The following is a 25,382-nucleotide window of genomic DNA, read 5'->3' on the forward strand; positions in this document are numbered from 1 at the left end:
CTTGAAACGTACATTTGAAGCAATTTATTCTAAATTGAGGAGTGAACCAAGAGCTCAAGTTGATTACCACTGGGCCCAGGACAACTGATCTCACGAACCATTGGATTTTTATGGTCTGCCCGTGAAGAGAAACCTGTAGTTATCTATTGGACCTTCAAGGTCTGTGTAGTATTCCTTTGTTCTCTCTTTTGGATTATTTGAGCAGCACTATCCATAAGCAGAACCCAATAATAAATAGTTCTACTTTTAATGCTTTTTCATTGGTGTTAGTATTAGTCGCTGCATCGTGTCCAACTCTTTGCAACCCCATGAACTGTAGCCCTCCAGGCTTCTCTGTCTATGAGATTTTCCTGGCAAGAATACTGGAATGGATTGCCATTTCCTTCTCCAGAGGATCTTCCCGACCCAGAGATTGGACCTTGGTCTCACGAATTGCAGGCATTTTCTTCACTGTTTGAGCTACAGGGAAAATACAATTTAAATTTATGTTTCATAATTCCTGTTTTTCCCCAGTTTAGTTGCTCAGTCGTGTCTGACTCTTTGCAACCCCATGGACTGTAGTCTACCGGGCTCCTCCGTCCATGGGATTTTCTGGGCAAAGGTACTGGAGTGGTTGCCATTTCCTTCTCCAATTTAGATGCTGCTGCTGCTACTGCTAAGTCGCTTCAGTTGTGTCCGACTCTGTGCGACCCCCTAGACGGCAGCCCACCAGGCTCCCCCGTCCCTGGGATTCTCCAGGCAAGAACACTGGAGTGGGTTGCCATTTCCTTCTCCAATGCATGAAAGTGAAAAAATAAAGTGAAGTCGCTCAGCCGTATCCAACTCCTAGCGACCCCATGGACTGCAGCCCACCAGGCTCCTCCATCCATGGGATTTTTCAGGCAAGAGTACTGGAGTGGGGTGCCATTGCCTTCTCCGATTTAAATGCTAAACAAGTATAAAAAATAATTCTGAAAACTAAATCTGAAATAACTGATTTAAATCCTGGTCCCTGGGATCTAAATGGAAATGCTTCATATGGCAGGTTCAAAGACAAAATTAGGATTCAGATTGGTCATTCACTTGTAATTTTTCAGTAAAGTTATTCCTAACACTTGATGGTGACGATGTATTTGTGATTGCTGAGTGTTGGGCGTTGCATCTCTACGGGTCTGATTAAGCAGGGGTTGCCATTTGCTGTGCTGTGAGTTGCCAAGAAAGCGGAATCTGTCACAGGTGCTACAATTTGTATTTCAGAAAATTTTCTTCCCCAACTTTAATTATCCCCAAAGTATTCCACTCTACATAAAGTACTGAAAGGAGTCAGCATTTTTTTTTTTTCAGTTTTAGTACTATGATGTAAATTAGAATTTTGCCTACTACCTACGTGTTCTAGAGATCATGAAATTTCAGATGAATGAGGGGATACTGTTTTATAACATAAAACAGTGTTTTATATTGATCTTTCAACTTTGGATTCAGAAAAAAATAATGTCAAGAAGTCATAAATAACATATTCACAGTGACATAAACCATGCTTCTTAGAAAGACATGAAACAGAAGTATATACAGTTAACTACTAGTGATGGAAAATGGAAAATGTGAAGCCCTAGGCTTTAAAATAGTATATAAACTCAGGATTGATTTTTTTATTAAATATTAATGTGTTTCAAGCTCATGAAAATAAGCATGTATCGTTTTGTACAAGGCAGCCTGTCCTTTGCAGAGAGCCTAGGTAACTGGAGAGGTCATGGAGATAGTCATCACCTTTTTGGCAAAACAATCCCTCTTCTCATTTGTACATATAAGTCAGGTTTTTGGTTTCTTTTTTTCTTTTCCCATAAGACAAAATATGTTTTCAACACTTCAGCATGAAATCCTGATGAGAAAGTTTCCCCTAAATATTTTACTGCATAAGTAGTTTCTTCAAAATTGCCTGAGTTTAACTTGCTAAATTTGAGGAAGATATTTGACCCTGGAAATCCATAAGAAGTGATGACATATATGAAAATAAATTTTAAGAGATTAGTACTGTTTGATGATTTAATTAAAAATATGCTATAGTTCAATCTCTTTGGAATATTTTAAAATGAGATTCTTTTATTTTTTGGCATGTCTTTATCGTTTTAATATAGTTCCAACAATTGGAAATAATTAATTAAACTGAGAAACAAATGTGTTTACTGGAAATTACTTAGCCTTTGAATTTTAATTACTATTTTATATTCTTTGTAGGATTACTTAACTATTCATAAGTATGGCAATGCAGCCAGAAATGATCTCTGGAATACACTGTCAGAGGTAAAGTATAGGAAGCTTGAAAACCAAAGCCTCTTCCTGAATATTTGAATTGAGTTTATAAAACATTCATAACTTTTATTGACACTGATGGTTTGTTTTCACTTTTTATGTTTCCCTTTTCTTGATATGCTTTCTTGTTTTGTATTTGATGTATTATAAGGATGATGAGGTTTAAAAATTAATTCAGCTACAAATTGTTAAGATACCTTGCCTAGTTTCAAATATGATAATACTTCTGAAATCTGATTTTAATATGGTGTCAGATATTCATGTTTGAGTGAAATATTGACGGTAAAGAATTTTTTCTCTATAAATGAATAGAAGCATTTAATACTAGACACACTGGATATGTTAATGATGCTTCAAGTACTTGCTTTAACAATAAAATATGTTTTATCCTCCATTAGGTTAAAAATGTTAATATTGATAAAGCTTTCATTTCTGTTATATACCCATGAAGCTTAAGCTAAGGCAAGAAGATTAATTTTACTAACACAGTATATTAGTTTCACTGATTTTAAGTGTTTTCATCCTGAAATAAGTCATAAAGGTAAACATGAAAATGGTTTAATGTTAATTATGTTTATAATTCATGTTTATAAAATTAATTTATACAATTTTAATTATAAAGGCTTTAAAAAGGAATGGAAAATACGTAAATATACAAGAAGTAATGGATCAGTGGACTCTCCAGATGGGTTATCCCGTTATCACCATCTTGGGAAATACAACAGCTGAAAATAGAATAATAATTACCCAGCAGCATTTTATTTATGATATCAGTGCTAAAACTAAAGCACATGAACCTCAAAATAACAGGTACAATTTTTTTTTATGTGAAAAAAATCCTTTTTTTTTGCACTTTAACATTTTAAAAAGAATTGATAACAGAATTATGAAATGTACGTGAAATATAGTTTTCATTTCTTTATTTGCATATGATGTTTTCATTTTGAGCCCTTTTTCACTTCCATTTCCAGATATTTTAACTATCAATGTGATAGCATACCAAAGTTGTTTCATTAAGAAGACAGGATTTAAATTATTACGGTCATTTAAAAAAATGTTGTTCAGTCAGTAAGTTGTGTCCGACTCTGTGAGCCCATGGACTGCAGCATGCCAGGCTTCCCTGTCCTTCATTATCTCCCGGAGTTGGCTTGAACTCATATCCATTGAGTAGGTGATGGTATCTAATTTTACCTAATATCTAATGGTATCTAATCTAACCATCTCAGCCTTTGTTACCCCACTTCTGCTTTTGCCTTCAGTCTTTCCCAGGATGAGGGAAAAATAAAATAAAATAATGTATGATTTTTTACTTTTCCCTATAAATGTTTATTGAATTAAATTTAAGAAAGTTAAAATATTTTGAAATGAATAGTATTGAGAAAACTGAGATTTATAAAACAGACAATCCTGCTACCTGCTAAGTTGCTTCAGTCGTGTCTGACTCTGTGCGACCCCATAGATGGCAGCCCACCAGGTTCCGCAGTCCCTGGGATTCTCCAGGCAAGAACACTGGAGTGGATTGCCATTTCCTTCTCCAATGCATGAAAGTGAAAAGTGAAAGTGAAGTCGCTCAGTCGTGTCTGACTCTTCGAGACCCCATGGACTGCAGCCTACCAGGCTCCTCCATCCATGGGATTTTCCAGGCAAGAGTACTGGAGTGGGTTGCCATTGCCTTCTCTGAAAAACAGACAATAGAAACTAACAATCCAGAAAGACCTGTTAAAACCAACAGAAATATAAAACCAAGATAAATAGTGTTTGAACCAAAGGAACTCAAACTAGATCCATTTAGTCTATGTATCAAAGTCACATAGTATCAAAATATGTTCCTTTCCTTAACTTTTAGTGTTTAAAAACCACTAAATGCAACATACATAGAATTTGATTTGTTGTTATTTTAACTTTCATTTGAAATTCTGATTTCATTACTGAAAATTCAGCATATAGTGTTTATTTTCTATTTCATGTTTTCCCACTGTTTTGCATTTCATTAAAGCTGAGCCAAGGAAAGATAGTATAACTTAAATCATTGCATTTTCTTTTTTCTAAAGTATCTTGATAAGAAGTCGAGAACTGGGGACAGGGAAGGATGGAGGTTAAATTAATAAGTTAAATGAGGTGTGGACTGTAGACTGATCATGCTGTCTCCCATGTGGAATATTAAGAATTCTGATTTGATCGTGCACCAGTATCTAGGTTATACAAAGCATGCATTAACTTTCTTTGTTATATCTAAATGGAACAGACATCATTCTAAGTAGGGTAGCTCCAAGACAGAGTCCACGTAGAAGTGACTGAGAAGTCATGGATGTTTTCTGCTGACTAAATTGGGAAGCCACTTAAGAAAGTATTGTAAGTTTCCTGGTCAGTAGATACACTGTCCTTCAATAAACTGCCCTTGCAATTCAACTGTTTGGACCTGTGGAATACAAGGTACTTTTCTGCCACATTATCAGGGTCTGATCCTGTCAACACTTCTTTACCCAGGCTGAATCACTCACAGCTGCCAAACAGTGCTTCCAGTCAACCACTGTCTGGCCCCAGGTGAAACCTGCTTATGCATCACCCTAGGCCTGCCAGGAAGTGCATAAAAAGTACTTGACTGTGGCAGAGTCAGAGATTCAGGCCGTGCCTTTGAAAATGATCAAGCTGACACAAGCATCATTGATGCAGAAAAACATAAAGGACATGCAAACGATAGAACAAATTTTGAACAAAAATATTCTGTCAACCTATAACATGCTCCAGATGTATCAGCCACGAGTCTCATTCTCTAAAGTAAGACTTTCTTCCAGGATGTATAGGCATATATAGCATCTACAGAGCTTTGCTTTTGCTGAAGTTATAAAATCACATGGATGTTTTGAATGCTGAGAACTTGGCATAGAAAATATTGAGTGAGATAATGCATGGAATCCCATCAGCCTCAACATTTATTTTTTATCTATTTTGAAATAATAGAGTTTACGGTTGAAATTTTAGTATTCACTTTTATATAACTGATCATTTAATTCACTATAATGTTGTGGTCAATTCTATCTGCTCTTTGTAAACTTCTTAGATCTTCATTATATAATGCAAATAGTGCAGTAAAACATAGAGCTCATTTATGCCAGAAACCCCACTGAGAATATTTTCTAGGACAGCATAATCAATTCTTTGTCTTCGATTTTGTAGAGGACACTAGAATACTATAACATGCCTAGAACATTTTAAATGTACACAGTCATTAAAAGGCAGAGACATTACTTTGCCAGCAAAGGTCAGTATAGTCAAAGATATGGTTTTCCCCGTAGTGACGCATGGATGTGAGAGCTGGACCATAGAGAAGGCTGAGCACTTAAAGATTGATGCTTTTGAACTGTGGTGTTGGTTGACTCTTGAGAGTCCCTTGGACTGCAAGGAGATCAAACCAGTTCATCCTAAAGGAAATCAATCCTCAATACTCATTGGAAGGTCTGACGCTGAAGCTGAAGCTCCAGTACTTTGGCAACTGATGCGATGAGCTGACTCATTAGAAAAGCCCTGATGTTGGGAAAGACTGAAGACAAGAGAAGAATGGGACGACAGAGGATGAGATGGTTGGATGGCATCACTAATTCGTGGATATGAGTTTGAGCAAGCTCCAGGAGATGGTGATGGACAGGGAAGCCTGGTGTGCTGCAGTCCATGGGGTTGCAAAGAGCTGGACGCGACTGAGCGACTGAACAACAATAGTCATTTTATTTTTCATATGAGGTAGCTAGCTATGTTACAGCAGAGAAAGGAAAGATTTTTATATAATAATTACATAAAGTTAGTTGATATATGAAAGTAACATATTTGCTAGTATTTTTATATTTGGAAAGTTGTAACTTTGTGTAGCTTTTTTTTTTTTAATAAAGTTAATATAAAGATTCAGTAATGTCTCTCACATGTATGAAGCTTCTTGGAGTCTTGTGCTATCGAGAATTACATTTATCTCCTTTTGTTTTGGGTCTAATGACAGCGGCCTCTGAGAACCATTTTTCATGGCATCTGCTTGAATGCTTTACTAATACTGGTACAATTAAAAAGAGAAAAAGATTTTTCACTCAAGCTAAAATAAGCAACTATTCTTTTCTACCTTAACATAATCATTAGAATAAACATTGCTTTATTATAAAAATGTGACCTACATGAAGAGAGGTATTCTCAGGGACTATTAAAGAAAAAAATTATCTGGAGAGTCTGTTGAAATGTATTGTTTTTCTTTTCTTCTTAAAATTATATGACAGAACATTCAAGTTAAATTTAAGGGTCAGGTGTACAAGCTACTTTCACACATTCTTTTTTCTAGTTTCTTTTAAAAAACTCACTGCGTCTTGGATTTTTTTCCTTTTTTTTTCTTTTTGCAGCACACCGCACAGAGCTTTTCGCCCATGATATAGAGGGTCCCTAGCCTTTTAAGTTGTAATTACAAAGGAACATAATTGTCATTCTTTGATCTTAAAATGAAATTGGTGGAAAGTTCAAATCTATGTTGATTGGAAAGTTACACAAAATAACTTGTAGGGTTCCCATTTCCTTCTCAGGGGATCTTCCAGACCCAGGGATCTAACTGAGGTCTCCCACCTTGCAGGCAGACTCTTTAACCTCTGAGCCACCAGGGAAGCCCCATAGTATTTACAGTATAGCAAAATGTGCTTAGTGATTTGTAATTTTTATTTTGTCTTTGTGACAATGTATAGATTTTGTTTTTGTGTCTATCAATACATGTACATACATGCATATATATACACACTCACACACAGACATATAGGCATATAGAATAGAGGCCAAAAATATTCCTAAGAAAAATATAGAGGCTATTTTAAAAGTTTTACAAAAATGTCCTGATGGTTGTGTCCTGATAACTTTTTTTTCTTTTTTGCATCTGAATATTGCTATACACTGCAGTGTTGTCATTTAGGAAAGTTTTTTGTGTGTGGAATTGTCTGTAAACAACATGCAGGTATTGATATTAATCTCTTTTTCTGCACTTTTGAGACTTTTGTGAAAACTCAAATATCAAAACCTCAATTTTTATTATTATATATAATTTCATTATTTATAAGAGTGAAGTTTAAATAAGTGTAAAATTAGAAGTATAATTATATTAGGAGCAAATAATCTTCATAAATATTTTATGACCATGCTATAAAAAGATACATTTATCCTTGAAAAGTTTTAAGCATCTTTAATATATCTTTTGCCCTTTAACTGATACTTATTTGATGTCAAAATTTAGTTGCCCCAACTCAATACAGAAGACATATACTAAAAAAATCTATTTCATAAAGTTAATCTCTATTATAGACTGATATGGTTCCTTTTATTTTACTTCAATTCAATCCCATTCAATCCATTTCAACAACAACTTATGGAATACCTTTCATTTCCAGGCTTTTGAAAGATCTTGGGTACACAAAAGTGAGTTCATAGCTTAATTGAGAATTAGATGCAGAGTTAGGTATTGTTGTCTCTTAATAATTTCAATTAAAATGATTCCATACTTTTAGAGAACAGCTATAATCTAATGATCGACATCATTATTTTTAGAGAACAGCTGTATCTGTCTACATCTAAGTTTCTACCTCAGTTCTCTGTATATCTTCCTCACAGTAAATCCATTTAAAAATATTTCTGGCATATTCTTAGTTTCATGTTACGAGTTTTAGGATATGTGTTAAAGAGTGTATATGGGTTGTGTTTACCAACGTGTGTTCTAAATGCAATACTATTTTGCTGCTGCTGCTGCTAAGTCGCTTCAGTCGTGTCCGACTCTGTATGACCCCATAGACGGCAGCCCACCAGGCTCCCCCGTCCCTGGGATTCTCCAGGCAAGAACACTGGAGTGGGTTGCCATTTCCTTCTCCAAAGCATGAAAGTATAGGTTGTTTATTTCCTGACCTGTCTGGAGTCCACTATAGTATAGCATCATGTCTTCCCTTAGTGGGGACTCAAAATATTTCTCTGAATAAGTATAGCATATACTTTTTAAAATTTAGAATCTTAAACATATTAACTTTTGTTGGAGATAATAGTCGATATAAAACTAGAAATTTCTCCTAGTCTTCTGTTTGGAGTTTTGTGCTACTAGTATATTGTTTATTGTGACTACGAAACATGAAATGATAAACGAATAATCACATTCAGCATGACAGATTTGGAGATGTCCCCCCCCTATTAAAAGGCATATTAATTCTATTTTTAGGTGTATAGTTCTGACATGTTCCCTGAAAAATTCTCCATTAACTCTCATGGGTACTGAGATCATACAGCATATCTTCTTATAGTTTTTAAGTTAGAAATAGTTTTCACATATTGCATATTGTTGTCTACCCCTCTTGTTAATGATACAGTGATTGGTCAACATAATCTGGCTGTATTATAGGGGGGCAAAATGTAGTCCCCGGATTTTGTTATAAGACTATCCAGCTTATCTCTGGCTGCTCATTTGAAGTTAAATTGGTACTACTTCATGTACAAGTTTAGGCCTCAATTTTTGTCCTATCAAAAGTCATAGCCTACAAAATGCTTCTCTTTAATAGCTGAGACTCATGACTGATCCCTGCATGTTGGTGGATGATTTCACATATCAATTTGGAAAATCCACTTTAGAAAACAGAGCATTAAGTGTGTGTTACAGTATTCTTTGTATTCATCTGGATTTCAGGGATATCTAATTAATTTTTCTTTTTGTCCTTACTTTGCTGTGTAACTTTAGGTATGCTATATTAAGTTTTCTTTAAAAAATTACAAGTTTTTTCTAAAAATAGTTAGACAAGTAAATGAGAAGAATGTTGAAATGTAAATGCATAAACCCACTGAAATGTGCAGTAATATATAGAATCAAGTAGAAAGCAGTTATTTTAAGACTTTAATCAATATATTATGTGGCTCAGATTTATAGATTTTAGCTACTTTTTATTCCTCATGTAAAAGGCAAATCTTTTTCCCCCCAAGATAAATTGTTTTTCTGGTAGTCATCCTTTTGTATTGAAATTAAAACTCTTAGAAGTCAAGTCTGCTTAGTGAGTTGAAAGAGTAAATTCATTTTGACTTACTCCTTACATTTATGACTGGGGAATCTTTTAAATTTTCCTAAAGAGAATAATAAAAAAAAATCACATGGAAGATGTATAGGAAATACTGTTTATTTGTTACAACCCTTTTTAATTCCTAAAGTTTGTCTTTTATTTTGCAGTTACCTGTGGCAGATTCCATTAACTATTGTGGTAGGAAATAGAAGCCATGTATCTTCAGAAGCAATTATTTGGGTGTCTAACAAATCAGGTAAAACATATATTTTCCTCTGAGGAACTACTTGGTCTCAAATAAATGTTTAGCAACTTAACTTCTGGTTTCAGCTGTTATAAACATGTGAATAAAAACAAATTAGAGAATATAGAAGAATAATCTCTATAAAATTAAGTATAGTCTAATTTCAGTCTATTGATATAATTATTAAATTTGTGTTTTTGATTGTAAAGAGAAAAATAAAAACAAAATTCTTATAGTATTAGTTTTAACTGTTTTAAACTGCATTATTTTGTAATCCCAAATGTAATTAATTTATAATCATAGTTCCCAATAGAGCAGTATGTCAAGCACTGAAACACTGGCCACATATTTATTTATTTATTTTTTAATTAAAAAATATTTATTATTATTTTTTTTTTAACTTTACAATATTGTATTGGTTTTGCCATACATCAACATGCATCCGCCATGGGTGTACACGTGTTCCCCATCCTGAACCCCCCTCCCACCTCCGTCCCCATATCATCCCTCTGGGTCATCCCAGTGCACCAGCCCCAAGCATCCTGTATCCTGCATCAAACCTAGACTGGCGATTCATTTCTTATATGATATTATACATGTTTTAATGCAATTCTCCCAAATCATCCCCCTCCTCCCTCTCCCACAGAGTCCAAAAGACTGTTCTATACATCTGTGTCTCTTTTGCTGTCTTGCATACAGGGTTGTCGTTATCATCTTTCTAAATTCCATATATATGTGTTAGTATACTGTATTGGTGTTTTTCTTTCTGGCTTACTTCACTCTGTATAATAGGCTCCAGTTTCATCCACCTCATTAGAACTGACTCAAATGTATTCTTTTTAATGGCTGAGTAATACTCCATTGTGTATATGTACCAAAGCTTTCTTATCCATTCATCTGCTGATGGACATCTAGGTTGCTTCCATGTCCTGGCTATTATAAACAGTGCTGCGATGAACATTGGGGTACACATGTCTCTTTCAATTCTGGTTTCCTCAGTGTGTATGCCCAGCAGTGGGATTGCTGGGTCGTATGGCAGTTCTATTTCCAGTTTTTTACAGAATCTCCACACTGTTCTCCATAGTGGCTGTACTAGTTTGCATTCCCACCAACAGTGTAAGAGGGTTCCCTTTTCTCCACACCCTCTCCAGCATTTATTGCTTGTAGACTTTTGGATCGCAGCCATTCTGACTGGCATGAAATGGTACCTCATGATCCTCTACATAGAAAACCCTGAAGACTCCACCAGAAAATTACTAGAGCTAATCAATGAATATAGTAAAGTTGCAGGATATAAAATCAACACACAGAAATCCCTTGCATTCCTATACACTAATAATGAGAAAATAGAAAGAGAAATTAAAGAAACAATTCCATTCACCATTGCAATGAAAAGAATAAAATACTTAGGAATATATCTGCCTAAAGAAACTAAAGACCTATATATAGAAAACTATAAAACACTGATGAAAGAAATCAAAGAGGACACTAATAGATGGAGAAATATACCATGTTCATGGATTGGAAGAATCAATATAGTGAAAATGAGTATACTACCCAAAGCAATCTATAGATTGAATGCAATCCCTATCAAGCTACCAACGGGATTTTTCACAGAGCTAGGACAAATAATTTCACAATTTGTATGGAAATACAAAAAGCCTCGAATAGCCAAAGCAATCTTGAGAAAGAAGAATGGAACTGGAGGAATCAACCTACCTGACTTCAGGCTCTACTACAAAGCCACAGTCATCAAGACAGTATGGTACTAGCACAAAGACAGAAATATAGATCAATGGAACAAAATAGAAAGCCCAGAGATAAATCCACGCACCTATGGACACCTTATCTTTGACAAAGGAGGCAAGAATATACAATGGATTAAAGACAATCTCTTTAACAAGTGGTGCTGGGAAAACTGGTCAACCACTTGTAAAAGAATGAAACTAGAACACTTTCTAACACCATACACAAAAATAAACTCAAAATGGATTAAAGATCTAAACATAAGACCAGAAACTATAAAACTCTTACAGGAGAACATAGGCAAAACACTCTCTGACATACATCACAGCAGAGCTCTCTATGATCCATCTCGTAGAATATTGGAAATAAAAGCAAAAATAAACAAATGGGATCTAATTAAAATTAAAAGCTTCTGCACAACAAAAGAAACTATAAGCAAGGTGAAAAGACAGCCTTCTGAATGGGAGAAAATAATAGCAAATGAAGCAACTGACAACTAATCTCAAAAATATACAAGCAACTCTTCCAGCTCAATTCCAGAAAAATAAATTACCCAATCAAAAAATGGGCCAAAGAACTAAATAGACATTTCTCCAAAGAAGACATACAGATGGCTAACAAACACATGAAAAGATGCTCCACATCACTCATTATCAGAGAAATGCAAATTAAAACCACAATATGGCCACGTATTTAATTCCACTTTCCAGCTATCTTCTCTTTATTAGACTGGCCCTTTATATAGAATGGGTCTGGCAGTAGTTTCCATAAAATTAGATAATTATAGAGCCAGATATGAGAGGCCTTGGTAGCTCATCAAACCATCCTTTAGGTAGGGTTAATGCTCAAGGAGCAGAGAAAGATGGGATTCTATTCTGTTTCTAAATATCTTAAAGTAAGATAGTGACATTTCAATTCACTATCAGAAAGCTATTTCTTGAAACCAATCCAAATCCTTCATGCTAGAGTGTGAACCAGGTCTCTTTTATTTCTCTTTTCCACTGAATTGAAAAAGCAATGATCATTTTTATGTAACAGCTCATTTAGATTTAAATGGTCGAGTATTCCACATTTTGTTTTTCTTACTGTTTTCTCATATTCTGCTAATATATCTTTTCTTACTATTTTATAAGCATCATTTTAAACAAATCTTTTCTTGAAATAAGGTGAAGTATAAATAAATAACAAAATACTGTTTCTTCCCCTCAGTCTAGTTATTATTCAGTTTAGTTCAGTTCAGTCAGTCAGTCATGTCCAACTCTTTGCAACCCCATGAATTGCAGCATGCCAGCCCTCCCTGTCCATCACCAGCTCCCGGAGTTCACTCAAACTCACGTCCATCGAGTCAGTGATGCCATCCAGCCATCTCATCCTCTGTCATCCCCTTCTCCTCCTTCCCCCAATTCCTCCCAGCATCAGAGTCTTTTCCAATGAGTCAACTCTTCACATGAGGTGGCCAAAGTATTGGAGTTTCAGCTTTAGCATCAGTCCTTCCAAAGAACACCCAGGACTGATCTCCTTTAGAATGGACTGGCTATTATTAGGGAGATGTAAATGGTCAAAATACATACACACATAAATACAAGACAAAGGTTTTACAGCAGAATCTAATCTGCTTACCAGAAACATAAACTCTTGTTTCTCCAGTTGAATTTTTATTCAAATGTTCATGTTACTGTATTTTTAACACATATTATGAAAATATGTGCTTTCATTTATATACACTGTGTGTAAAACATTCATATATAATGCAATGATGCACTGAAAGGCTTACTTTAAAATGTATTGGTGTATCTCCTTTTAAATTGCTTACTATAATCTATTCTTTTCATTTCTTTGAATTAGTTTTTATACCATGCTTTGAGTTCACACTTACTGTATTTTCTTTATACTTCTCTTTTACCTTCATGTAGTTGCTTTATTTATCTACATAATTTATTATGAAATGATGAGTGGAAGCAGTGAGCTCCTATTGTAATAATTCAGCTATTAGAATGAAGTCTTCACTCCATAGAATTGCTAGCGACACAAAATAGAAGAGTTTTCAGAAATAAAGTAAAAAGGTAGAAGGTAGAATAGAAATGGGAAATTAGATACTGATCCAGTGTCAGGATCAGCCCCAGCTTTCACATTTAGACAGTGTAGGGATTCAGGGCAAGTCTGATTCTTCTTCAACTCTTTTCTCAGGGTCCATTTCCTCTAACTCCCTAGTTATTTCTATGGTGTTATCCATGATGTCCACAGATTATCTACAATAGTATCATGACCTTTATTTTTATTGAAGTTTGGTTGATTTACAATACGATGTCAGTTTCAGGTGTACAGAATGGTGATTCAATATTTTTGCAGATTATACTCCATTTTGGGCTTCCTTGGTGGCTCAGTGGTAAGGAATCCACCTGTAATGCAGGAAGATCCTGGGTTGGGAAGATCCCCTGGAGGAGGGCATGGCAACCCACTCCAGTGTTCTTGCCTGGAGAATCCCATGGACTGAGGAGCCTGGAGGGGCTATGGTCCATAAGATCACAAAGAATTGGACATGACTGAAGTGACTGAGCACACATGCCCACATACTCCATTTTAAATTATTACTATCATGGCTTTTCTTGACCAATGACCACAGGTTGTTGTACTGGTATTTGAGAGATTTTTTTTTTTTAATTTATAGTCTTTTATTGTTAATCAGAAATAATAACAACATGATATTTCAAGCCGTAGCTTGCCTAAAAAGTCCTCTGTGGTCACACATTTGATTGTTACACACAGCTGCATAGTTTTGGGCAACGTGTAACTCTAGGAGATGATATTTACATGGACTGTGGTATTACTTTGGCTTCCCTAGTGGCTCAGACACCTGCAGTGCAGGAGATCCTGGTTCAGTCCCTGGGTGGGGAAGATCCCCTGGAGAAGGAAATGGCTACCCACTCCATTATTCCTGCCTGTAGAGTTGCATAGACAAAGGAGCCTGGCAGGCTGCAGTCCACTGGGTTGCAAAGAGTTTGGACATGACTGAATGATGTTCTTACTTGCACACCCCCTCACTCCATGAGTGCAATGTGTCATATTCCATTAAATCATAGCAGTCTTCTGATTGATAAAATGTAGTCTCAGTTGAATGTGGAGGCTTTTGTTTGGAATTTCTATACCAAGTAAATGTTTCTTGAAAACTTTATGAATACATACATCTGGAAGAACTTTACAAGTGGGACATAAAACAAAGGCAACCTTCCTAGTTTCCATGTTTATTCTCGTTCTCAGTGAATTTAGTTCTATCTTGAACTCCTTCATTCTGATGACAAATAAAAAACAGAAACCAGTCAAGGATTAGGGAAAAAAGGTTAAATTTGTATCCTTTTAGATCACCTTTTATCCTCAAAATATAGTCAACCAATATTAATGAAAAATGTTTCTTCACAGATACGGTAAGAACATATTCTGATCAATTCTTACCAACATATGTTAAACATTCCACTTTTTAATTATAACAGATCGATGCTTTTATAATTTTTCATCATCAATAATATCAATTTGATGTCACACGATACTAAGGTCAAGTCATTAGTGAACAATGTAAACAATATAAAATGTGAATTTGATTTGTATCATTATATGTTCTTGACACTTCAACTTTTTGTTGTGTCGGGTGGTTATCTAATTAATTCCAAGCTAAGGCACATATCATTTTAGGTTAAACACAGTTTTAAAACAAATTTTTGAATTATTGAAAGTAGGTAAAAAAATTTTTCTCTTTTGTTTTTACTATGAAAATGCTGAGAAAGCAAACATTTATACATAGTAGCCCTCATATTGACTGACTATTAACTAATGTATAGTGGAAGGAAATACACTTAATGACAAATGTTAGGAAAGAAAAATTTCAAAGGGAAATTGATCCTGAAAATCAGAAGTAAATATTAAAAATAGCATAATGCTTCCCTTAAATATTGGCTCATAGGATTCTCATAGCCTTTAAGGTATTTTTTTTTTTAGTCTCTACTTTCCAAATGAGAAAATTAAGGCTTGAGAAATAACGTGCCAAAAATGTCTTAGGAACTTGATTTTCTTTTCTAAGTTCATTTATGACACACATGCACACACAAGATCTAATACTTTGGTAGGTTACTTTGCAGATCTGTCAGTTTCAACACCTGGCCATAGGATGCACATGCATGGTTCTCTATAATCTCTATAGAGCATGATCTAATTTGATTCTCACAAGAAGCCAATGAGAAAACCAGGGTGTGTTATTATACGTTAATTTGTTTCACATGCTTCCCCTTGGCATCCTGGTTCACGTTTTTGTTTTAAATTCTCATTGTTCTGCAACCAGCCAGTACTGAGTGGAAAGATCTGATCTACTTTCTTTTTCATTCCAAAAGGAAGAATAAAATATAAAGATATAAAACATTATAAAATGCCAACTACTCTGTGCCTTGATGTAGTTTAAATCTCATGCCATTTTGGATATATTCTAAATATAAATTTTAATTGTTACTACTAATACTTGAAATATAACATCCATACTTTTTACTATAGTACTCATCACACACTGTACCTCATTAGACCATTGGAAAAGATCTCTTTAAAATTCATTGCTTGCCATTAGTTAATCTGGAGAACATTTTAGAGATATAATTAAGTAAAATGGAAAAGATATTTAAAAATCTATTACAAAATCTTTTGGGGAATCATTTCTCCAAGGATTTCATTTATAGCAAAGATATAAAAATATCCATGAACAGTAATAACCTTCAAGTTTTAGTTATTAATTTAATAATAGAATATTTAAAAATAATAGATTCTTGCCTTTCTTTTTCTCCTCAGATAACATAGAAGGTGTAGGGATTGTTTTCCTGTTTTAATTTGTCTCTATTCTACCTATAAGTTGTTGAATTCAAAAGCTCAAAAAACTAGAAATAAGTGCATTATATGAAGGTAAGTTATAACATCTATATAAAATATCAGGAGGAAGTAGCTTTAAAAAACAGATTTAATATAGAAATCCATGACCATTTCAAAATTGTAAAAAGTTTTATCATGTATTTATTAAGCCCAATGCTTTAATATTGTAATTTCTTCAAAGAATAATCACTTGCTAGATGAAAATGATTAAACTTGTTCTTAACCCATATGAATTCAATAACAATTTTTAAATGTTTTGTTATCAATGTTTAAAAGTTTTGTTATAAAAAAATCTTATCATTCCTAAAGAGTTAGGGTTACTCTAGAGAAACAATATCATCAATATTTCAATCAGTTTTTGTTCAGTGAATTCAGACATGATTAACTAAAATCTCTATGAGAACTAATTTTATATGCTGTTTTTTAGATTATTTGTTTTTACTTTTACATTTGTAAAATTGGGTGACATTCTAAAGCTTCACAGAAATTGTGTGGGTAAATATTACATTTTTGAAAAATATGCAGATACAAAGTATTAGAAACTTGGAAAGTTATAAATATTTTAGAGTAATATCTGACAGATTTATTTTTCTAAGTACCACAGATTAAGCTGTGTAAAATCTCAAACTAATAAATTATCCCCTTTTGCCATTGAATCATACAATTGGAAGGATCCTTAAATGGCATTACTTGGCCTTTAGGTTATAGGTAAGGAAATTGAGAGCCAAAAACAATCAATGGCCTAAGTTCAAACATTTTTATATAGGAGAATAGTTACAACAATACAGGTTTTGTACTCTTTTTTAAAATTTATATATATATATATATATATATATATATATATGTATATATATATAGTTCAGTTCAGTTCAGTTCAGTTGCTCAGTCATGTTCGACTCTGCGACCCCACGAACTGCAGCACACCAGGCCTCCCTGTCCATTACCAACTCCCGGAGTTTACCCAAACCCATGTCCATTGAGTCGGTGATGCCATCCAACCATCTCATCCTCTGTCGTCCCCTTCTCCTTCTGCCCTCAACCTTTCCCAGCATCAGGGTCTTTTCAAATGAGTCAGCTCTTTGCATCAGGTGGCCAAAATATTGGAGTTTCAGCTTCAACATCAGTCCTTCCAATATATATAGTAGAGTTTTAAATAACTTCATACATTATGCTACTTCTATGAAGCATGAGTCCTGACGGCATCAGCAACAAAGTGATTAGAATTGTAGACTACAGTCTTAGGAATTCATAAAAGGCTGCCATAAAAAGTGAATGAGTTCTCTGTATCATATTTGAAGGGGTTAAATATGTTAAGTTATAAGATTGCTTTTACTGGCTTCCTTTAATTGAATTAACCAGTGAATGCAATCAAGTTACCATTTTCCAAAGTGATTCTAATAAGCAAAATTTATTATCTTTGTTCTAATTATATGTAGTAATATTAGAGCTTTAAATGAGGTTCTTTTTCCCAACATGATTGATGATACTGGAAAATCTGTTATTTATTAGCACATTCAAAAAGCACAAGGAAAAGGGTAAGAAATAACAGTGACTTTCAAATAAATGAGCCCTATTGTTTTAATCACTTTCTTCCTGAATAAAATAAGTAGATTATGCACCTGAAGCCTTTTTCTTATTCCAACCACAGATACATAAACAATCTAACTGAAAGCCACATGAATGCAGTAGTAGATTTCTTGGTTATATTTATCTTGAGAAAGATAATTATATATACATAATAGGGCTTTATCAAGAATAAAAGTGTTAATTATAAGAAAACAGTTAATTGAGTAATAGTGAATAAGAAACTAAAGGTTTTCTAGCAAATTCTAACCATAGTGATTAATTGAGTAAAGAGTAGATTTCAATTAGGTATTTAGAATGGTGTCCTCTTTTAATTATTGGTACTGTGACATTTGATATTAGGAAAGCATACTTCCTTCTATTTTAACTCATAAAATTGAAAATCTCTCTTACCCCTAAAATGCTGTTTTCAGAACACCATAGGATAACTTTGGACAAAGGAAGCTGGTTGCTGGGGAACATCAATCAAACTGGCTATTTTAGAGTCAACTATGATTTAAGGAACTGGAGATTATTAATTGATCAATTAATCAGGAACCATGAGGTAAACTGGACTTACTCATTAAAGATCTGTTTAGACATATGAACATCTGCCATTTTAATCCTAAATAACTCCATTTTTGTGTTTTTGTTTTTTTTTTGGTTGACCTCATAGGTTCTCTCTGTCAGCAACCGAGCAGGTTTGATCGACGATGCCTTCAGCCTAGCCAGGTATGTTTTTCTGTGGATCTCCACAATAAAACTAGCACTCTTAAGACTGCCTCTGTTACACTAAATAGTATATATGCTTTGAATCAGAAATCTTTTAAAAATAATTTCTATCTCACATCCTTTGTGTTTGGATATAATCAGTGGCCCAAACTCTTGATCAATAGTAGCTGTAGGGTATTTCTGAGCCAGGAGAAGCTTGATCAATTTTCGCCACAGGTTCAATTTAACACTCAAGATTAATCATCTCTTTCCAATTTCATTAATGAAGTCTACAAAATGACCATTGTGCCATATTTAATTTTTCATGGAAAGTACCTTCAAGCATCAATTTTTTTCCTGACATATACTAGTATATCTTTTTTTAATGTATTTTTGAATGTGATTCATTATGAAAAGCTTGTGCTGCAAGACAGAAATAAATATTCTACTGGGTAAAGCTGTTCTGAACAAAATATATATCAATCTTGTAGCAGAAGTTTTAGTACTAGTTACAGTAATATTTGTTTCTAATAATCTATTTTCAGAGTTATATTTATAATATTAAAAAATCAGATATTCTTTTGAATAGTCATTAGCTATTCCTTTAAAATAAGGTTGATCATAAACCCAAGCTATTTTACTCAATTTTTAGGCTAAATAGTAAAATAAACTCAGTTCTTTTAATATTTTGTGTTGCTTCATGTCCAAATATAGTTTTATTTTAATAATATGATAAGACTGGACAAAAATTTAGAAATGATATAGGTAGAGGAAAGTCATATATGAGGATAAAGATTCAGAAAGATATGAAGACTTTCAAGAAAGTATTAGATCTGACATGAAGATTACTTTGACAGAGGAGTTTGGAGAGTGCAAAAAGCCAGTAGGAGAGTATGTATTACCCTGAAAGAGAAGCAGGCAAAAGAGAGACATGTTAAGGGGTCCACAGGAAAAATTAAGGTACTGGAAGGTAACTCATATTACCAGTTAATAAAGCATTTAAAAGATTCCAGACACTGTTTTGTTTTACATATAATAATTTGTAGAATTCTTACAACCTTATAAGTAGATCTACATTATTATTATTATTCCCATTTTATAAGTGAGGAAACAGGCTCAGAGAGGTCAAGTAAGTTATCTAAAGTCACAGAGCTAGTAACTGACAGGGCCAGGGCTTTGCGTATATATATGCAGTAATATAAGAGCCAGGTAATATAGGAAGATGGAGAGGGGGATTCGAAATGATAGTTCATGTGAATCTTTATGGGTTTGAAATGATGGTGAGAAAGCAAATATATAGTGACGTCCTAAAGAGAGAGGCAGATGGAAACTGAAAGGAAAGGAGATTTGTGTTACATAATAGAAGCTATTTTTAAATGAAATATTTTAATTTTAGTAGATGAATTTTTTTCAAAAATTAAATTCGTTGTTGAACATTGCTTTAACAATTTTTGAAGCCTTAAATGTTTGCAAGTAAACAATTTCATTATCATTTATACATATTTACCAGGGAAATATGCAAATCTCGTTGAATATATATTAAAATTTGTTCTATTGATCATGAAATAGGTCTCCCATTAGCATGGAAGTAAATAAACCCCAAGGTAAATTTATTCTGCATTTACATGAAACACTCTGAAGTTACTTGTAATTCTTCATGTTTTAGTGTAAGCTAGTAAATGTTTTGAAGTTTTGCTACCAGCCTATTTCACCCTTCTTTCAGTTTCCTGAACATATTGCAATTCTTTTGGCTTCTTTATGGGTAACACACAGAAGAGTAGCAAATATTTATCAATATACATGTTCCAGATACTGTACTAAGGCTTTTATGACTGATTTTGTCCAGTCTTCTTAGTGAACCCATTGAGTAGGTGTGATTTACTCCAGCCGTGTTATAGCATGTTATAGACATGGAGGCTGAGAGGGGTTAGCCTCTTAGCTAAGGGTGCACAGGTTTCAAGTACGGGATGGGAGATCACATTCACCTCAAGACGTAGCACAGCAGAGCCTGTGACCTTTGGTCAGGATGACTTTGCCCATTACATGAAATTCTTCTCCTCTCCCCTTGTCTGTTAGGAACATTACTATTCACTTAAAAAAATTTTTTTTTCACTTGTACCACCTTACCTGAAACCTGCCTGTCCTCCCCGGCAAGACTAAGGTGACATCTGTGTATCTGTGCATTGGCAGTTGTCACCTTATAGTTCAACTACTTTTCTGGGTCCCTATGATTTTTGAGTGATCATGAGGGTAGGGCTTGTCTCATCCTTATGTTACTACTGCCTAACTTAATCTTTGATACTGGATTATACCAATATATATTTGTTGAATGAATTGCTGATTAATTATTGATTACTCAGAACATAAACTTTCAGGCCCAGTATTTTTTGTGCAATTAAGTACACATATTCTAGGTAATTTTTATGGTTGTTTTTTAAAATATATAAAAACTACAAGAATGCATTCTGGTTGTACTGATTCAAACAAGAGAGATAACAATGTGAAACTTTTGTTTTTCTCCTTCTGTGACCTCCCCTAGCTTTTATCCTCAGATAAAATGATTAATATTTGATGTATATAAATCTGGCCCTTTTCTAACAATTTCAATATTTGATGTATATAAATCTGGCCCTTTTCTAACAATTTCTATACAGTTTAATTTTTTACATGAATAGAACTGTTCTCTGACTTGTTTATAAAAATAAGTCTGAGGAGCTTTATTCCACTTTTTCTAAATTTTCATTATTATAATCAAGACTGCACTGAATGTCCTTGAACAGTCTTTTGTTGTACATGTATGTATTTTGGTACGATTGATTCTTGAAAGTGGAATTTTTGGTTTAAAGAGCATAACCTTTTTGATAAACATTGCAAGTTGTATTCCAAAGGGTTTCCCAGTAGAACCCTCCATCAACCATGTATGAGGGGACCCAATGCCCTCATTGCCTACAGGATAGTAAACAATATATATCTTTTACATTTTTGACAGTATGGAAACAAAAATAAGGTTTTTTGAAGTTGTTACAGAACTAGTTAAAATAACTTGTGCATCTTTTCCTATACATCTTCCATGTGTATTTAGTTTTCTTTTATGAATTGTTACCCAGTTAGAAGAAAAAGAAAAGTCTAATAGAAGATGGGTGAGGTGTTTTTCCTACTCTTTTCCTATATATTTTGGATGTTTTGAGGTTTTAAGCCTTTTTGTAGAAGATGATTTTACAGGATTTTCTCTCAATATCATGTCTTTTTTTTTTTTTTTTAACTTTGTGATGTATTTCATCATCTCAATGGCTTTTAATTTACATGATATTCCATTTGTAGTTTTCTGTTTCTCTGGTTCTGCTTTCCATAGGAGACCCTTGCTATATGAACATTTTGAAAATGTTTCATTTTTTTTATTTGTAAGCTATTTTATTTTTACATCTATTTTCTCAACCCCTTCTTCTCTAATGAGTTTTTATGTATAGCACAGCTTTCTTTAACATTATACGTTTATAACCAGTTATTTAATTCTGTTTGTTTACAAGACCTTTCTTATTCATAGATCTGAAATGATGTCTTTATCTTAATGCTGGTATTTTTCTTTGAGGGGATTGGTTCGGTTCTGTTCACCGGGTCTCTGTTCTTTTTGGCACTAGTACCACGTTGTTCTGATTAGCTTAGCTTTATAGTGTGTTGTGGTTGGCGACATTTCCTCTTGTTCAAAATCCTACATATTTTTTCTCTTAAGTATAGGTCTCAAAATCAATTTGACAAAGCCGTTAAAAATCCTGCTGTAGTTATGACTGAATGTGCATTGGATTTATAAGTTAATTTTTAAAGAATTAGCATCTTTTCAAATGTGAGTTTTCCATTACCAAAGCAGTTATCCCCACTTATTTAGGTCCTTAGTGAAGTTCTGTAGCTTTATTTACATGAGTTCTGGTGATGTCACATTATTCCCTCATTTTTTTTTAAATGATATATGCTTATATAGGAAATGGCACTGCTTTTGCACTTACATGTTCTAATTTTCATTCCTTGTGTGTAAGGAACTAATCAGTTGCCTTGCAAATGTCATTGTATTATGACCTGAACTTTGAAATTAGTGACTAAATGCCTAGTTTTTTTTTTTTTTTGTAAGTGGTCCATCATGTTTGTTGTTGGGCTTTGTTGTGATGAAGCATCGCTAGATCTGGAGATATAAAAATGAACAAGATGCAGTTCTTGTTTTCAATGAGTTCATGGTCTAGCAGGGACAGTACACTATAGACAATAAACTATATTCAGTGTGTCAATATGATGAATAAAATATTATGAAAGTGTTGGAAAGTAAAGAATTAATGTGGTCTAGAAAGATTGTTGTTGTTCAGTTGCTAAGTCATGTCTGACTCTGTGACCCCCAGAACTGCAACATGCCAGATTTCCCTATCCACTCTCTTCCTGAGTTTACTCAAACTCATGTCCATTGAGTCACTGGTGCCATCCAACTATTTCATCCTCTGTCACCCCCTTCTCCTCTTGCCCTCCGTCTTTCCCAACATCAGGGTATTTTCCAGTGAGTCAGCTCTTCACATCAGGTGGCCAAAGTATTGGCGCTTCAGCTGTAGCAACAGTCTTTTCAATGAATATTCAGGATTGATTTCCTTTATGATTGACTGGCTTGATCTTTCTGTCCAAGGATGATGGGCATCATATAGGAAATAATATCAAGAGAATGAAAGTTTGCTATGAAAATCCATTAAAGTTTTAAAAGTAGCAAAATGAGAGCAGGGGAAAATGTAAACTAGAGGATGGATTTAAGGCAAGGGAGCTCTGCAGTGATACTCATGGAACAAATTGATTAAAACACAGATTTGAGAAGGAGTGGGATCGGCAGTTAGATTATATAAGAACTCATATGGAAGTTATTTATTCACTTACTATAGTAGAAACTGGAAATTTGGAATATTTGCCATAGAAAATATAATAACCACTGGATATTAAAAGCCATTGACATGCTCTGATATTATTTTAAAAAGCTGTGCAAGTGTGTATCATTGGATTGTGGACCTATGTGATATTTTGTTTGAAAATATTAAAAATACATGAAAATTTTTTGGAACATTTGTTCATATTCAAAAGAATTCCAGAGATAAATCATCATTGCCACCCTTGCCCTGGGCAGTTACTGCACTGATTTATTTATTTAGTCACCAGTTTCCTGGAAAACTTAATGAAGTTAAGTTTAACACATGCCAGATTACTACATTATTAATGTCATAACATATACTTTAGCCTGAATAGCATATTTTTAAGAATTAAAAAATTCTTTTGTAGGCTATTCCATTAAGGATCCAATCGCCTAAAAAAGCCTCAGCTAGGGCAGAATCTTATAGCTTAGTTTGCAAGTTGTGTTGGGAAAGAAGATAACAGTTATCTCTTTTAAAATACTAGTGATGTATTTGCAATAAGCACAAAGACCTGGGCCTGGAGATCATGAATGTCACACCTAGAAGTGCTTGAAGTACTGGTGAGCTGCCATCAGTAGTACTCAATACCTTTCTGAAGACTCTGTGAGTTAAAAAATTAATACATACATTTTTATCAACTTGTTTCTGAGTTTAAAAACCTGAGAGAACTCTCAGGAGTGCTGTTAGAACTGCAAATTCAGTAGGTGAGTCAGTGAAAATCTAATGGCTCATGAAGCAGATGATGAGACTACTCCAGACCTACCCTCCTGTGTTGTTGCTGTTTCTGGGCTGTAGTTTCATGAGCTAGCAGCATTGTTAAAGCCGACTTAACGTTTGCAAACTAAGTGGTAGTCATCTGCTGCCTGTGAGACTTCGTGTTTCATAGTTTTTATTAGAAGGTCTGTGTCTTCTGGATGGTCCTCCTGCACTTTGTTTAAAGTTTCTCTTGCAACACATGTGTTCATTATTTCTTTGCTTATTGCAGAAAATAGGAGCACTGTGTACCTAAAAGGCAAGTTCATCCTGAACTGGGCTAGATGAAGAGTAGCTTTCCTATGTCGATGGCTGGACGTTTAAATCTCCATGTGTTGACCTTTCCTAGTACTGAGAAGTAAGGACTTAGAAACCTTTTATAAGAAATACCTTGGCAGACTGGACATTTTATCCTGATTACCCAAGTCAGTTGTGGAGATAACAGGACTACTTCACTTCACCTGAACACTGCCATGCAAAACTTGATTAAGAATCCTGGATCCCTCTGAGTCTGTCTGTTCATTGTTGTTCAGTCACAATGCCCTGCCCGACTCTTTGTGACCCAATGGACTGCAGCATGCCAGGCCTCCCTACCCCTTATCATCTCCTGGAGTTTGCCCAAATTCATGTCCATTGAATCAGTGATGCCATCCAACCATCTCATCCTCTGTTGCCCTCTTCTTGTGCCCTCAATCTTTCCCAGCATCAGGGTCTTTTGCAATGAGTCGGCTCTTCACATCAGGTGGCCAGAGTTTTGGTGCTTCACCTTTAGCATCAGTCCTTCCAATGAATAGTCAGGACTGATTCCCTTTAAGATTGACTGGTTGGATCTCCTTGCTGTCCACAGGACTCTCAAGACTCTTCTCCAACACCACAGTTCGAAAGCACCAATTCTTTGGTGCTCGGCCTTCTTTATAGCCCAGCTCTCATATCCGTACATGACTACTGGAGAGACCATATTCTTGACTATACAGACCTTTGTTGGCAAAATGATGTCTTTGCTTTTTAGTACACTGACTAGGTTTGTCATAGCTTTCTTTCCAAGAAGCAATTATCTTCTAACTTCATGGTGCAGTCACCATCCGCAATGATTTTAGACTGACACTGTCTACTGCTTTATAAATTCTGTTTTCACAAAGGATGTTTAGTTTTAGAATTCTTTCATCAATCCCTTCCTTCTTCTTTTTCAAAAGTACTATATAA

At 34.4% G+C, this 25,382-nt stretch overlaps 1 protein-coding gene across 2 annotated transcripts in view; it reads left to right on the forward strand.

The window, feature by feature from the left end:
• Positions 1-25,382, forward strand: part of TRHDE (thyrotropin releasing hormone degrading enzyme) — a 449,137-nt gene that overhangs the window by 343,981 nt on the left and 79,774 nt on the right. For both annotated transcript variants that reach the window (XM_070788822.1, XM_070788823.1), the window contains exons 8-12: positions 2,215-2,280; positions 2,912-3,099; positions 9,497-9,585; positions 18,219-18,349; positions 18,461-18,516. In XM_070788822.1, the coding sequence (XP_070644923.1) occupies positions 2,215-2,280; positions 2,912-3,099; positions 9,497-9,585; positions 18,219-18,349; positions 18,461-18,516 (530 nt within the window). The remainder of the gene's footprint in view (positions 1-2,214; positions 2,281-2,911; positions 3,100-9,496; positions 9,586-18,218; positions 18,350-18,460; positions 18,517-25,382) is intronic.

The sequence above is a fragment of the Bos indicus genome, chromosome 5 (assembly GCF_029378745.1).
Source record: "Bos indicus isolate NIAB-ARS_2022 breed Sahiwal x Tharparkar chromosome 5, NIAB-ARS_B.indTharparkar_mat_pri_1.0, whole genome shotgun sequence".
In the NCBI taxonomy this organism is placed as follows: domain Eukaryota; kingdom Metazoa; phylum Chordata; class Mammalia; order Artiodactyla; family Bovidae; genus Bos; species Bos indicus.